The sequence below is a fragment of the Rhinoraja longicauda genome, chromosome 20, assembly GCF_053455715.1.
Source record: "Rhinoraja longicauda isolate Sanriku21f chromosome 20, sRhiLon1.1, whole genome shotgun sequence".
Taxonomy (NCBI): domain Eukaryota; kingdom Metazoa; phylum Chordata; class Chondrichthyes; order Rajiformes; family Arhynchobatidae; genus Rhinoraja; species Rhinoraja longicauda.
The window spans coordinates 20,015,880-20,029,918 of NC_135972.1; the positions used below are offsets into that span (position 1 = coordinate 20,015,880).

Consider the following 14,039-nt stretch of genomic DNA (forward strand, 5'->3'; position numbering starts at 1 on the left):
CTCTGTGTGGAAATGTTGCCCCTCGGGATCCTATTAAATCGTTCCCCTCTAACTTTAAACCTATATCCTCTGGTTCTTGATTACCCGTCCTCATGACCAGAGGCTGATGTGTAAATGGAAGGAGTGGCCAGAGTAAGTGATGGACTCCAGTACAATCACAACATTGAAAAGACACATGGACAGGTACATGGATAAGAAAGGTTTGGAGAGGTATTGGCTAAATGTGGGCAGCTGGGTTTGGGAAGGTGGTCGGCATGGGCAAGATGGACTGAAGGGCCTCATTCCATGCTCTGACTGTGTGACTCTATGACAGTGATGATGTGTGTGGATTAATGTGAACGCGCCACATGCTTATCAGAAATAAAAACAGGAAAACACGAACACTCAGCAGATAGACACAAAAAGCTGGAGTAATTCAGCAAAACAGGCAGCATCTCTGGAGAGAAGGAATGGGTGACGTTTCGGGTCGAGACCCTTCTTCAGACCAGTACCTCGACCCGAAAAGTTAGCCATTCCTTCTCTCCAGAGATGCTGCCTGTCCAGCTGAGTTACTCCAGCTTTGTGTCTATCTTCGGTTTAAACCAACGTCTGCAGTTCCTTCAAACACTCGGCAGGTCCGATAACAGCTGAGAAGAAGCTGTTTCTGAATCTGGTGCTTAGTTTAGTTTAGAGACACAGCATGGAATCAGGCCCTTTGGCCCACCGCGACCATCGATCACCCCGTCACTAGCTCCATGTTATCCCGCTTTCCAGCACCTGAGACCGGGTTCGATCCTGACTACGGGTGCTGTCTGTATCGAGTTTGTACGTTCTCCGCATGACCTGAATGCATTCAAGAGAGAGCTGGATAGAGCTCTTAAGGATAGCGGAGTCAGGGGGTATGGGGAGAAGGCAGGAACGGGGTACTGATTGAGAATGATCAGCCATGATCACATTGAATGGCGGTGCTGGCTCGAAGGGCCGAATGGCCTCCTCCTGCACCTATTGTCTATTGACCTGCGTGGGCTTTCTCCGGGAGCTCTGGTTTCCTCCCGCGCTCTGAAGACGTACAGTTTTGTGGGTGAATTGGCTTTGATAAAATTACAATTTGTCCCGAGTGTGTGTAGGATAATGAACGGGAATCGCTGATTGTTGCCTGTTTCCCTGCTGTATCTCAAAACAAAACTTTAAACTTCTGATGACCTCAAAATGGCCTGGTGTAGGAGAGGTGCTGGTCTTACCCAGAACGATCCACAGTTGACTCCAGTCCCACAACAACTTGACCACTGCTCGGTTCCCCTCAACCAATCTCAGTTTAAATTCCTGGAAATGTTACCAGAAATATTTAGCCTAGTTTACTCCACCCTGTCGCCAGACTTCTAATGTATCAGCGTGAGAGAGCTTCTCGCAACTAGCCAGGTCCCAGTATCAACGCATAACATCTGACAGTTGCAGAGAACAATAAAAACATGAAACGGATGCCCAGCGATTACAGACTAGGTGTCGAAAGATGGATCTTGGCGCAATGTTGGGAGGAGGCAGGGACAGTTCCATAATTTACCAATGAAAGAATTTGTATTTTAAAAGCACTCTAACCCAAAGTATGTCAGTGCCAATATTTGAGTCGAGTGCTTACTTTAGTTCAGACAGCACCCGTAGTCAGCCTCAAACCTTGCCACCAGGCAGCAACTCTACCGCTGCCCCCCCCCCCCCCCCCCCCCCCCCCCCCCCCGTGCTGTCCACGTTTAGAGTATTGCTTTCTGTTTTGTCACCCTGTTATAGGAAAGATGTTGTTAAGCTGGAAAGGGTGCAGTAATGGTTTACGAGGTTGTTGCCAAGGCTTGAGGACCTGAGCTCTGGGGAGAGCCTCAGAGGATTTGAATATAGGAGTAAAGGGGTCCTTCTGCAGTTGTACCACATCTGGAGTATTGTGTGCAGTTTTGGTCTCCTAATTTGTGGAAGGATATCCTTGCTATTGAGGCAGTGCAGCGTAGGTTCACAAGGTTAATCCCCGGGATGGTGGGACTGTCATATGAGGAAAGGTTGGAAGGTATTCACTGGAATTTAGGATGAGAGGGGATGTTATAGGAACGTATAAAATTATAAAAGGACTGGATAAGCTAAATGCAGGAAAAATGTCCCCACTGTTGGGGGAGTCCAGAACCAGGGGCCACAGTCCAAGAATAAAGGGGAGGCCATTTAAAACTGAGGTAAGAAAAAACCTTTTCACCCAGAGAGTTGTGAATTTGTGGAATTCTTTGCCACAGAAGGCAGTGGAGGCCAATTCATTTAAATGAATTTAAAAGAGAGTTAGATAAAGCTCTAGGGGCTAGCGGAATCAAGGGATACGGGGAGAAGGCAAGCACAGATTATTGATTGTGGATGATCAGCCATGATCACAATGAATGGCGGTGCTGGCACGAAGGACCAAATGGCCTCCTCCTGCACCTATTTTCTATGTTTCCATATTTCTTTGAGAGGTAGGGCAGGCGAGGACTTTATTCCTTGGAACGCATTAGGGTGAGGGGTGATCCTATAGAGGTGTACAAGATCATGAGAGGAATACATAGGGTAAATGCACACTTTTACTTGGAGTTGGGGAATCAGCATGATCGAGAACCAGACGATAGAGATTTAAGGTGAGAGGGGAACAATTTAATAGGAACCTGAGGGGCAGCGTTTTCACGCTGAAAATGGTGGGTATATGGAACGAGCTGACAGAGGAGGTAGCTGAGGTAGGTACAAAAACAATATTTAAAAGACACAAAATGCTGGAGTAACTCAGCTGGTCAGGCAACATCTGTGGAGATTTTTATTCACAAAATGCTGGAGTAACTCAGCAGGTCAGGCAGCATCTCGGGAGAGGAGGAATGGGTGACGTTTTGGGTCGAGACCCTTCTTCAGACTGAAGAAGGGTCCAGCATTTTGGTAGCATCTGCAGTTCTTTACTGCACAATATTTAAAAGACATTTGGACAGGTAAATGGATAGGAAAGGTTTAGAGGGATTATGGCCAAACACGGGAAGTTAGGACTAGTGTAGATTGGGCATCTTGGTCGGCATGGGCAAGTTGGGCTGAAGGGCCTGTTTCCATGCTCTGTGGCTCTATGACAGCCCTTGATGGAAGCAGTGTCTCTGGAGTGTGTTTTAAACAGCTTGTGGAGTTCACAGTCACAGCGGTCCCCTGCGACACTCCGGGTGTCTTAGGGCAGTGTTGTTTCCGAGTCAGAATTAGACCGACTCCCACCCAGATCAGCTGTTCCCTGGAGTAATGGCCAGGAAGCTGAGAGAGAGTGTTTAGGCAATAGGAACACTCGGGACTGCAGACACTGGAATCCTGAGCCAATCACAAAGTGCTGGAGGAACCCAGCGGGTCAGGCAGCATCTCTAGAGAAAAGGAATGGGCGACGTTTCGGGTGGGAATCCTTACTCAAACTAAAAATAGAGAAGGCCAGAACAAAATAGGGCTGGCAACAGATGACCTCAGAACGGGTGGAGTCCATAATAGCCCACTGCTGGCTGGGGAAGATCTGCTAACGAGAGGGACACAAGGATGTGAACAGTGGGACTGGTAGGACCATTGATGTGGGTGGGGGTGGGGGGGGTGCAGTGAGGGAAAAGAATAGCAGGAGTTACTTGAAATGAGAGAAATCAAGGTTCAGGCTGCTGGATTGTAAGCCGGTCAAGCGAAGGTGCTGTAAGTGGATACAGTGAGGAGGGTGTTGTTTGGGAGACGGGTGAGTGAGTGATAAAGGCTGGAGATGGAAAGGAGACAAAAGGGTGTCGGATAAGGAGAGGAGAGGAGAGGGAGTCTGTAAAGTCTGGTGGAGGGATATGGGTGGAAGGGGATCGTGGTGAGGTGAAAGAGGGGGGATAAAAGGAAATGTGGGGCCTGGAGATGGAAGATGGAGTGCAGAGGTTTGGCCCAACTTGCCCATGCCGATCCAGATGCCCCATCTATACTAGTCCCACCTGTCCTCTTCTGCCCACACCTCTAAACCTTTCCTAGTCACGTGCCTGTCCAAGTGTCGTTTAAAGATGTTATAGTACCTGCCTCAACCACCGCCCTTAGGCAGCTCATTCCATATACTATTTTCCCATGCCGACCAGGATGCCCCATCTACACTAGTTCTACCTGCCCATGTTTGCCCATATCTCTCTAAACCTTTCTTATCCCTGCACCCTGTCCAAATGTCTTTAAAATATTGTTGTAGTACCTGCCTCAACTACCTCTTCTGTACGGAAAGGAGCAGGGTGACTGGGGTGGAGGGAGATGGGGGAGAGAAATGCGTGTGCACAATGAGTACTGACAAGGTGTTTGTCGTTCCTCCTCCGGCAGATTGCCATGGCGACGCTTGGAGGCAGCGCAGCATCCCTTCCGATGAGTAATCACACCAGGGAGAGGGTAACCGTTGCTAAATTGACACTGGAAAATTTCTACAGTAACCTGATCACACAGCACGAAGAGAGAGAGATGAGGTAATGTCTGACTGCACAGCCAAGATGTTGGAAGGCCATCCGGCCCAAGTCTGCCTCGCCCCTCTGCCTCCCGCGCTCCAAGGAATGAAGTCCTAGTCTGCCAACCTCTCCCTGGAGCTCCGGACCTCAAGTCCTGGCAACAGTCTCATAAATTTTCTCTGCGCTCTTTCTGGCTTAATGACATCATTCGTGCAGCAGGATGTGCAAAGCTGAGCACATTCCTCACCAATGCCCTGTACAACTGTAACATAACGTCCTAACCTGTAAACACACAAAGTGCTGGAGTAAGTCGGCGGGTCAGGCAGCATCTCTGGAGCAAACGGATGGATGGATGACATTTTGGGTTGGGACCCTTCTTCAGACTGAAGAAGGTTCCCGACCTGAAATGCTGCCTGACCCACTGAGTTACTCCAGCACTGTGCGTCTATCTTTGCTTTCGAACCAGCAATTCTTTGTTTCTACGTACTAACTTCTATTCTCCGTTCTCCGACTGATGAAGGCCAATGTGCTGAAAGCTTTCTAGACCACCCTATCTAGCTGTAACACCACTTTCAAGGAACTATGTTCATGCTCTCCTGGGGCCCTCTGCCCCACAACTCTCCCTCGCCATAGCCGGTGGTCCTGCCCTGGTTTGACTTCCCAAAATGCAACACCTCGCACCTATCTGCATTAAACCCCATTAACCATTCCTCAGGCCACAAGCCCAACTGTCCACTTGATCAGCATCTTCACTATCTGCAATACCACCCACATTTGTGTAATCTGCAAAACGTAACTAATGATGCCTTGCACATTCTCATCCAAATCGTTGATATTGCTGATAACAGCAATGGGCCCAGCACCGATCCCTGAGGTGCACCACCTGTCACAGGTGTGTGTTGTACAGTTGTGCGCCCTCTCCCACACTGCAGCTGATGGGTTTATCCGATGGTTAATGAGACTGCTGTAATTCTCCTTCCAGGCAAGTCCAACTGGAAAATGCCATGGAGCAGGAAGGACTGGCTGATGAGGATGTAAGTCTTTGTTTCCAATGGAGTTGTTGGTGTTGTAAGTTTATCATGTGCTGAGTTGTTCTTCCCTTCCAATAGACAATAGACAATAGGTGCAGGAGTAGGCCATTCAGCCCTTCGAGCCAGCACCGCCATTCAATGCGATCATGGCTGATCACTCTCAATCAGTACCCCGTTCCTGCCTTCTCCCCATACCCCCTGACTCCGCTATCCTTAAGAGCTCTATCCAGCTCTCTCTTGAAAGCATCCAACGAACTGGCCTCCACTGCCTTCTGAGGCAGAGAATTCCACACCTTCACCACTCTCTGACTGAAAAAGTTCTTCCTCATCTCCGTTCTAAATGGCCTACCCAAGGATGTTTACCCATCGTAAGACTGAGGATACTTTTGAACTTGGTGCAGAAATGAGCAGATACTGCTGGTGAGACCAGCAGGTGACTTGGAGTACTCAGAACTGTGTAGTTCTGGTCAACCCAGCTACAGGAAGGATGTCATTAAGGTGGAAAGGGTGCAGAAGAGATTCACCAGGATGTTACCTGGGCTTGTCGGCTTGAGTTATAGGAAGTGGTTGAGTGGGCTGGGACTCTTTTCCTAGTGGAGGCTATGGAGTGGCCTTATTGAGGTGCACAAGATCATGAGGGGCATGGATAAAATGAACGCTCACAGTCATTTTCCCAAGATAGAGAATTCTAAAACAAGAGGCTATAGCCTTAAGTTGGCGGGAGAGTGATTTAAGGTGCTGCCCTGGTGTGACTTTCCAAAATTCAACACCTCACGCTGATCTGCAGGTTTTTCAGACAGAAGGTAGTGGGTGCCTGGAACACGCCGCCAGAGGTGGTGAAGAAGACAGATATAATCGTGGGTTTTAAGATTCTTTTAGATAGACACGTAGGGAATGGAGGATATAGATGACGAGGAAGCAGAGATTAATTTAAGGGCATCATTTTCGGCACAGATACTGTGAGGCCTGTTCCTGTTCCCGAGCTGTACTGTTCTATGTTAAACTTCATTAGTTGTGGAGAGGGTTATGGAAGATGCAATGAGATGGAATGTGATTAAGGTTTTTGGTTGTGGGGTTTGGGATTTTGGACTGTCTGTAAACAAACATTGATATATAATGATAATTAAAATGTCATCTTCCAAGGGAGGTTGGTCTTGTGTGTGATGGTCTGGGCTGCGTCCACAACTCTCTGCAGTTTCTAACGGTCTTGGATGGAGCTGTTCCCAAACCATGCTGCGATGCGTTGTGAATAGATGCTTTCTATGGCACATCTGTACAAGTTCGTGAGAGTTGTTGGGGTCATACCAAAACCTCTTCGCCTTCGAGGGAAGTAGAGGTGTTGGTGTGTTTTCTTGACCTGTGATTCGATATGGCTGGCCCAGTGTAAATCGCTGGTGATATTTATTCCTAAGAACTTGAAGCTTTTGGCGCCGTGAATGTATTCCGGGATATATGTACTGCTTCACTGCCTGAAGTCGATCACTATCTCCTTTGTCTTGCTGGAGTTGCGAGAAAGGTTTCGGAACGATATCCTGGTTGATAAACACTTTAACTCCCTCTCCCATTCCAATACTGTCCTCTCTGCCCTGGGCCTCCTCCACTGTCACAGTGAGGCCAAATGCAAATTGGAGGAACAGCACCTCAAACTTCACTTAGGCAGCTTACAGCCCAGTGGTATGAATATAGATTTCTCTAGCTTTCCCTCTCTCTCTCTATCCCTCCCCCACCCTAGTTCTCCGATTAGTTTCACTGTCCTCATAATTAATTTTACTTTGTATGCCTCGTTGTCACCTTCCCCTCACCAACAATGAACCATTTTCTTGTTCATCGTATACTTTAATCTGTCGTTTTCACACCTTGTATTCTCTTTGTACCCTTCCATATCTCTAGTTTTCCTCTCCCCGACTCTCAGTCTGGTCTCGAACTGAAATGTCACACATTCCTTCTCTACAGAGATGCTGTCTGTCCCGCTGTGTTACTCCAGCATTTTGTGTTTTTTTGAGAGAAAGGTTGTTATAGAAACAGAGAAACATAGAAAATAGGTGCAGGAGTAGGCCATTCGGCCCTTCGAGCCTGCACCACCATTCAATACGATCATGGCTGATCATCCAGCTCAGTAACCTGTACCTGCCTTCTCTCCATGCCCCCTGATCCCTTTAGCCACAAGGGGCACATCTAACTCCCTCTTAAATATAGCCAATGAACTGGCCTCAATTACCTTCTGTGGCAGAGAATTCCACAGACTCACCACTCTCTGTGTGAAGAAATGTTTTCTCATCTCGGTCCTAAAAGACTTCCCCCTTATCCTTAAGCTGTGACCCCTGGTTCTGGACTTCCCCAACATCGGGAACAATCTTCCCGCATCTAGCCTCTCCAACCCCTTAAGAATTTTATATGTTTCTATAAGATCCCCCCTCAGTCTTCTAACTTCCAGCGAGTATAAGCCTAGTCTATCTTCAGTCTTTCTTCATATTATCTTGACACCAGAGTCATGAGGTTGTCAATCTCCTTCCTGTGCTCTGTCTTCTTTCTTATTTCATATCCGGCCCACTACGGTGGTGTTGTCTGTGAATTTGTAAATTGAATTGGATTGGTATTTGGCTGCACAGTTAAATGTTGTGTCGTGTTTTGCAACAGAAGCAAACGCGGAGGAGCCAGCACGCCCAGAAGGAGACTGAGTTCCTCCGCCTCAAGAGGACCAGGTTGGGTCTGGATGACTTCGAGTCTCTGAAAGTGATTGGAAGAGGTGCCTTTGGAGAGGTGAGTCTGTGCTGTTGGTACGGTGCTTGGAAATGCGGGACATCTCATGGAGATACCACCGTTGACCACCAGTCTGAAGAAGGGTCCCGCCCCAATTTTCGAAAGATGACGGGGGAGAAACTCATTGAAACTTCCCGAATAGTGAAAGGCCTGGAGAGACTGGATGTGCACCCATTCACTCTCTGACCCAATAACCTTGTTCACAGCTTAAAATTGTGGACGCAGCCCAGACCATCACAGAAACCAACCTCCCTTCCATTGACAAAATGCTGGAGTAACTCAGCAGGACAGGCAGCATCTCGGGAGAGAAGGAATGGGTGACGTTTCGGGTTGAGACCCTTCTTCAGTCTGAAGAAACATCTCCATCCTCACCCCTGCTTATTTTGTCTCCTTCCCAGGTCTTTGACCTGGAACATTGCTTCTCTTCCCACAGATGCTGACAGACCTGCTGGCTATTTCCAGCATTTTCTTCTTTTATTTAAACGCTTGTAGGTGTTACATCAGTGGTTGTTGGTGTTCACAGATACTTGCCGCTGTCACAGAGTCATAGAACTAGGCCCAAGTACAGTATCGAAATAGGCCCTTTGCCCTACCTTAACCATGCCGACCACAAGTGCTGTCTGCATGGGGTTTGTACGTTCTCACTGTGACTGTGAGTTTCCTCCTGGCCCTCTGGTTTACTCCCACATTCCAAAGACGCGCAGGTTTGCAGGTTAATTGGATTCTGTAGAGTTGTAAATTGTCCCTAGTGTGCAGGATAGTGTTAGTGTACGCGGTGATCGCTGGTCGGTGTGGACGGTGGGGGAGTTTCCATGCTGTATCTCTAAAAATCTAAAGACCAAGTTGGCATATTGGCTAGTCCCATTAGCCTGCATTTGGCCCATATCCCTCCAAACCCTTCCTATCCATATATCTGCCCAAATGTATTTTTTAAAGTCACTGTATCCACTTCTATAGCTTCCTCTGGCAGCTCATTCCAGAAACGGACTACCCTCTGAGTGAAAAAGGTCCCTCTTAAATTCCTCCCCTTTTTCCTTCAGCCCTGTGCCCTCTAGTTCTAGAATTCTCTCCCCTGTGAGCGTTCACTTTATCCATGCCCCCCCCGTCTTGTGCACCTCAATAAGGTCACCCTTCAGCCTCCTACGCTTGAAGTGTCTATACCCCGAACCCCCTCTCCGATGCCACAGTGGAGCACCTGCAGGAGTTGATGGGTGAGGTAGCTATCTGCAAAGAGCTGATGGGTGTGGTGGCACTTTTGTTTCAGGTGCGACTTGTGCAGAAGAAGGACACGGGGCATATCTACGCCATGAAGATCCTTCGTAAGGCAGACATGTTGGAAAAGGAGCAGGTGGGTGAACAGCTAAATGTTTGCTCGGTTTATTACTGCCCACTTGTACCGACATACCGTGACAAACCCGAAACGTCATCCATTCCTTCTCTCCAGAGATTCTCTCAGAGGTCCCGCTGAGTTACTCCAGCTTTTTGTGTCTGTCTTTAGTTTAAACCAGCATCTGCAGTTCCTTCTGACACATACCATGGCAAACTCTGTGTTGCTGTTAAAAAGGACACAAAGTGCTGGAGTAACTCAGCGAGTCAGGCAGCATCTCTGGAGAACATGAATAGGTGATGTTTTGGGTCGCGATCCTTCGTCAGATAGGTTTTGCTGCTATCCAGTCACGTTATACCATACATGAGTGTGTACTTTGGAGACCTTCAAATTAGCATTAATCAGACTCTACTGGACTTTATCTTGCACTAAACATTATACACTTTATTCTGTACCTGTACACTGTGGACGGCTTGATTGTATTCATATATAGGGCCTGTACTTGTTGGAGTTTAGAAGGATGAGCTTATTGGAAGCTTATTGGAAGGGGGAGCTTATTGAAACACACTGAATAGTGAAAGGCCTGGAAACAGTAACAGGCGGCATGGTGGTGCAGCGGTAGAGTTGCTGCCTTTCAGCGAATGCAGCGCCGGAGACTCGGGTTCGATCCTGACTATGGGCGCCGTCTGTACGTTCTCCCCGTGACCTGCGTGGGTTTTCTCCGAGATCTTCGGTTTCCTCCCACACTCCAAAGGCATACAGGTATGTAGGATAATTGGCTGGGCAAATGTAAAAATCATCCCTAGTGGGTGTAGGATAGTGTTAGTGTGCGGGGATCGCTGGGCGGCGCAGACCCGGTGGGCCGAAGGGCCTGTTTCTGCGCCGTATCTCTAAATCTAAAAAAATCTAAAACAGCTCCATCCCTTTGCTTCACTTTTTGCTCTTCGATTGTTTTGCAGAAACACCTCCACTCAGCCCGCTTAGACCTCGGTGATCTCCCGGTTGCAAAACTCCCCCTCCCATTCCCATACTGACCTCTCTGTCCTGGGCCTCCTCCACTGTTTGAGTGAGGCCCAACGCAAATTGGAGCAACAGCACCTCATATTTCGCTTGGGCAGCTTACAACCAGTGTTGCAGTGCTAATGTTTTAGGTGCCGGAGCTGTCACTGGTGCTGGAGCGGACGCTGTTAAATTCCCCACTGATTATTTAGGCTTTTTTTTTTTACAGAGGTGCCGGTGTGGCGCTCCGGTGATCTCCGGCAGCACTACCCCCCTGCTTACAACCCTGTGCTATGAATATTGATTTCACTAACTTCAAGTGACCCTTGCTTTCCCTCTCTCCCCGTCCCTCTCCCATCCGAGTTCTCCGACTAGTTTCACTGTCCTTCTGATTAATTTTACTGATCGTGTGCCTCCTTGTCACCTTCCCCTCGGCTCACAACGAACCATTTTACATTTCCCTTTCACCGTCTGCCTTCATCTGTCCTTTTTCGCACCTTCCCCTTCCATATCTCTCTCTGCTGACTCTCAGTCTGAAGAAAGGCGTCGACCTGAAACGTCACCCACTCCTTCTCTCCGGAGACGCTGCCTGACCCCGCGTTTTGTGTCTATCTTCAGCTCCACCCCTGTCAGACCAAATCCCGGCAAGGTGCAATTTCTTGAATCTTTGTAACGGGATGGGCCTGGAGGTGTCACTCTCTGACAGGGCCTCTCTCTGATGGGCCTGGAGGTGTCACTCTGACAGGGCCTCTCTCTGATGGGCCTGGAGGTGTCACTCTCTGACAGGGCCTCTCTCTGATGGGCCTGGAGGTGTCACTCTGACAGGGCCTCTCTCTGATGGGCCTGGAGGTGTCACTCTCTGACAGGGCCTCTCTCTGATGGGCCTGGAGGTGTCACTCTCTGACAGGGCCTCTCTCTGATGGGCCTGGAGGTGTCACTCTCTGACAGCGCTCCTGACCCGTGGCTAATCCTTGCTGCATTACCGACCGCAGGTGGCCCACATCCGGGCGGAGAGAGACATCCTGGTGGAAGCAGACGGAGCCTGGGTGGTCAAGATGTTCTACAGCTTTCAGGACAAGAGGAACCTATATCTGATCATGGAGTTCCTGCCGGGAGGTCAGTGAACCTGCTCGGAGCCGGGAGCCCGACCTCTGCCCTGCTCCCTACCCTACCTGCCCGCCCGCGGGCCCCAGCCGGGCAAGTGGGTGTTGCCAGGGGTTGGGCTGGTGGGGGGAGGGGGACCAGAGGGTCTTGAGATGAGTGGGGAGGAGGGTCCATAAGTCAGAGGAGCAGAATTAGGCCATTCAACCCATCAAATCTACTCTGCCATTTAATCTTTCTTTCCCTCTCATCCCCTTTCTGCCTTCTCCCCGTAACCCCCGACACCCTTACCAATCAAGAACCTGTCGATCTCCACTTTAAAAATACCCAATGACATGGCCCCCACCGCCACCCACAGATTCACCACCCTCTGGCTAGAGGGAGGGGCAGCACTGGGGAGGGGGGGTCCCATGGAGCAGAGAGAGGGCGATGCAATGGGGGCGGCCTCACGGACCCCAGGGAAGCGGGCCATACTGGAGAAGGGTAGTGCTGAGAGAGGGCCACAGGGAGGGAGGGCTTGGGCAGAGGGAGGGAGGGAGCTGTGGGGTGGGCGGGGCGTTGCCGAGGAAGGTTTGGATTAGGTACGGGTGACATAGAAGATATTACTTCCATGTTAGACACAAAATGCTGGAGTAATTCAACGGGACGGGCAGCATCTCGGTGGAGAAGGAATGGGTGACGTTTCGGGCCGAGACCCTCCTTCAGACCGTTCTTCATTACTTCCATGTGTCCAGTTCTGGTCGCCCAGCTGCAGGAAGGGTGTCATTAAGTTTGAAAGGATGCAGAGGAGATTCACCAGGAAGTTACCTGGGCTTGCGGGCTTGAGTTATATGGAGAGGTGGGACGTTTATCCTTAGAAGTCGGAGGCTGAGGGGTGGCCTTATTGAGGCGTACAAGATTATGAGGGGCATGGATAAAGTGAACGCTCACAGTCTTTTTCCCCCAGAGTAGAGGATGCTAAAACTAGAGGGCATAGGCTTAAGGTGAGAGGGAAGAGATTTAAGTGGAACCTCAGGAGCAACTGTTTCACTCAGAGGGTATCACAAAATGCTGGGGTAACTCAGCAGGTCAGGCAGCATCTCAGGAGAGAAGGAATGGGTGATGTTTCGGGTCGAGATCCTTCTTCAGACTGATCTAATGGGTGATGTTTCGGGTTGAGACCCTTCTTCAGACTCAGAGGGTAGTCCGTATCTGGAATGAGCAGCCGGAGGAAGCTGTAGAAGCAGATACAATTGTGACTTTTAAAAGACATTTGGACAGATAGTTCGGGTTAGTACAGAGATAAAGCATGGGGACAAGCCCCTCGGTCCACCAAGTCCAACCCGCCAAAGTGAGAGGGGTAGAGATTTACGAGGGACCTCAGGGACAACGTGTTCACTCGGAGGGCAGTCGTGCTCTCCCCCTCCCTCTCCAGCAGGCGTTGGTGACGGGCCAGTGAATGCCGACCGCCCCCTGGCCCCAAGGCGACCTCGCCCCATTGTCCCCGCCTGTCTGTCCATCGCCCCATTGACAGCGCCCGCTTCTGCCACCAGGGGACATGATGACGTTGCTGATGAAGAAGGACACGCTGGCGAACGAGGAGGCGCGGTTTTACATCGCCGAGACAGTGCTGGCCATCGACTGCATCCACCAGATGGGCTTCATCCACAGGGACATCAAACCCGACAACCTCCTCCTAGACAGCAGGGTGAGCCCTGACCCAGCTCCGAGTACGGGTACAGCGGTAGATATCCCCCACCCGTCTCCCTCTCCGTCTCCCTCTCCGTCTCCCTCTCTTTCTCACTCTCCCCCTGCGTCTCCCTCTCCCTCTTTCTCTCTCTCCCTCTGTGTCTCGGCCACCCAGGGCTGCATTGGATTCAGTGTGTGTCGGGGATGGGTGGGTTGATTCTCTGCTGCTGTTTAAAACAGATCTCCATCTTGCTCTTTCGCAGGGACACGTGAAGCTCTCGGACTTTGGTCTGTGTACGGGACTGAAGAAAGCTCACAGGACCGAGTTCTATCGCAACCTCACCCGCAGCCCCCCCAGTAACTTCAGTAAGTTCATTCTCAGAGACTTCCGCGGGCACCCCACAGCCCGACAACATACTCCACACACGGCCCAGTAACCACCTGGTGCACACCTCCATAGCATAGACCAGTACAGCATAGCAACAGGCCCTTCAGCCCACAATGTCTGTGCCGAACATGATGCCAAGATCAACTTATCTGCCTGTGTAGGAAAGAACTGCAGATGTTAGTTTAAATCGAAGGTAGAGACAAAATGCTGGAGTAACTCAGTGGGACAGACAACATCTCTGGAGAGTAACGTTTCGGGTCGAGACCCTTCTTCATACATGTGTGAAGAAGGGTCTTGACCCGAAACGTCACCCATTCCTTCTCTCCAGA

At 49.9% G+C, this 14,039-nt stretch overlaps 1 protein-coding gene across 2 annotated transcripts in view; it reads left to right on the plus strand.

Annotated features, from left to right (window-relative positions):
- The window catches only part of LOC144603621 (serine/threonine-protein kinase 38-like), a 38,755-nt gene that overhangs the window by 16,311 nt on the left and 8,405 nt on the right, over window positions 1-14,039 (plus strand). For both annotated transcript variants that reach the window (XM_078417113.1, XM_078417114.1), the window contains exons 2-8: window positions 4,318-4,457; window positions 5,419-5,470; window positions 8,105-8,227; window positions 9,492-9,575; window positions 11,546-11,669; window positions 13,187-13,341; window positions 13,586-13,688. In XM_078417113.1, the coding sequence (XP_078273239.1) occupies window positions 4,318-4,457; window positions 5,419-5,470; window positions 8,105-8,227; window positions 9,492-9,575; window positions 11,546-11,669; window positions 13,187-13,341; window positions 13,586-13,688 (781 nt within the window). The remainder of the gene's footprint in view (window positions 1-4,317; window positions 4,458-5,418; window positions 5,471-8,104; window positions 8,228-9,491; window positions 9,576-11,545; window positions 11,670-13,186; window positions 13,342-13,585; window positions 13,689-14,039) is intronic.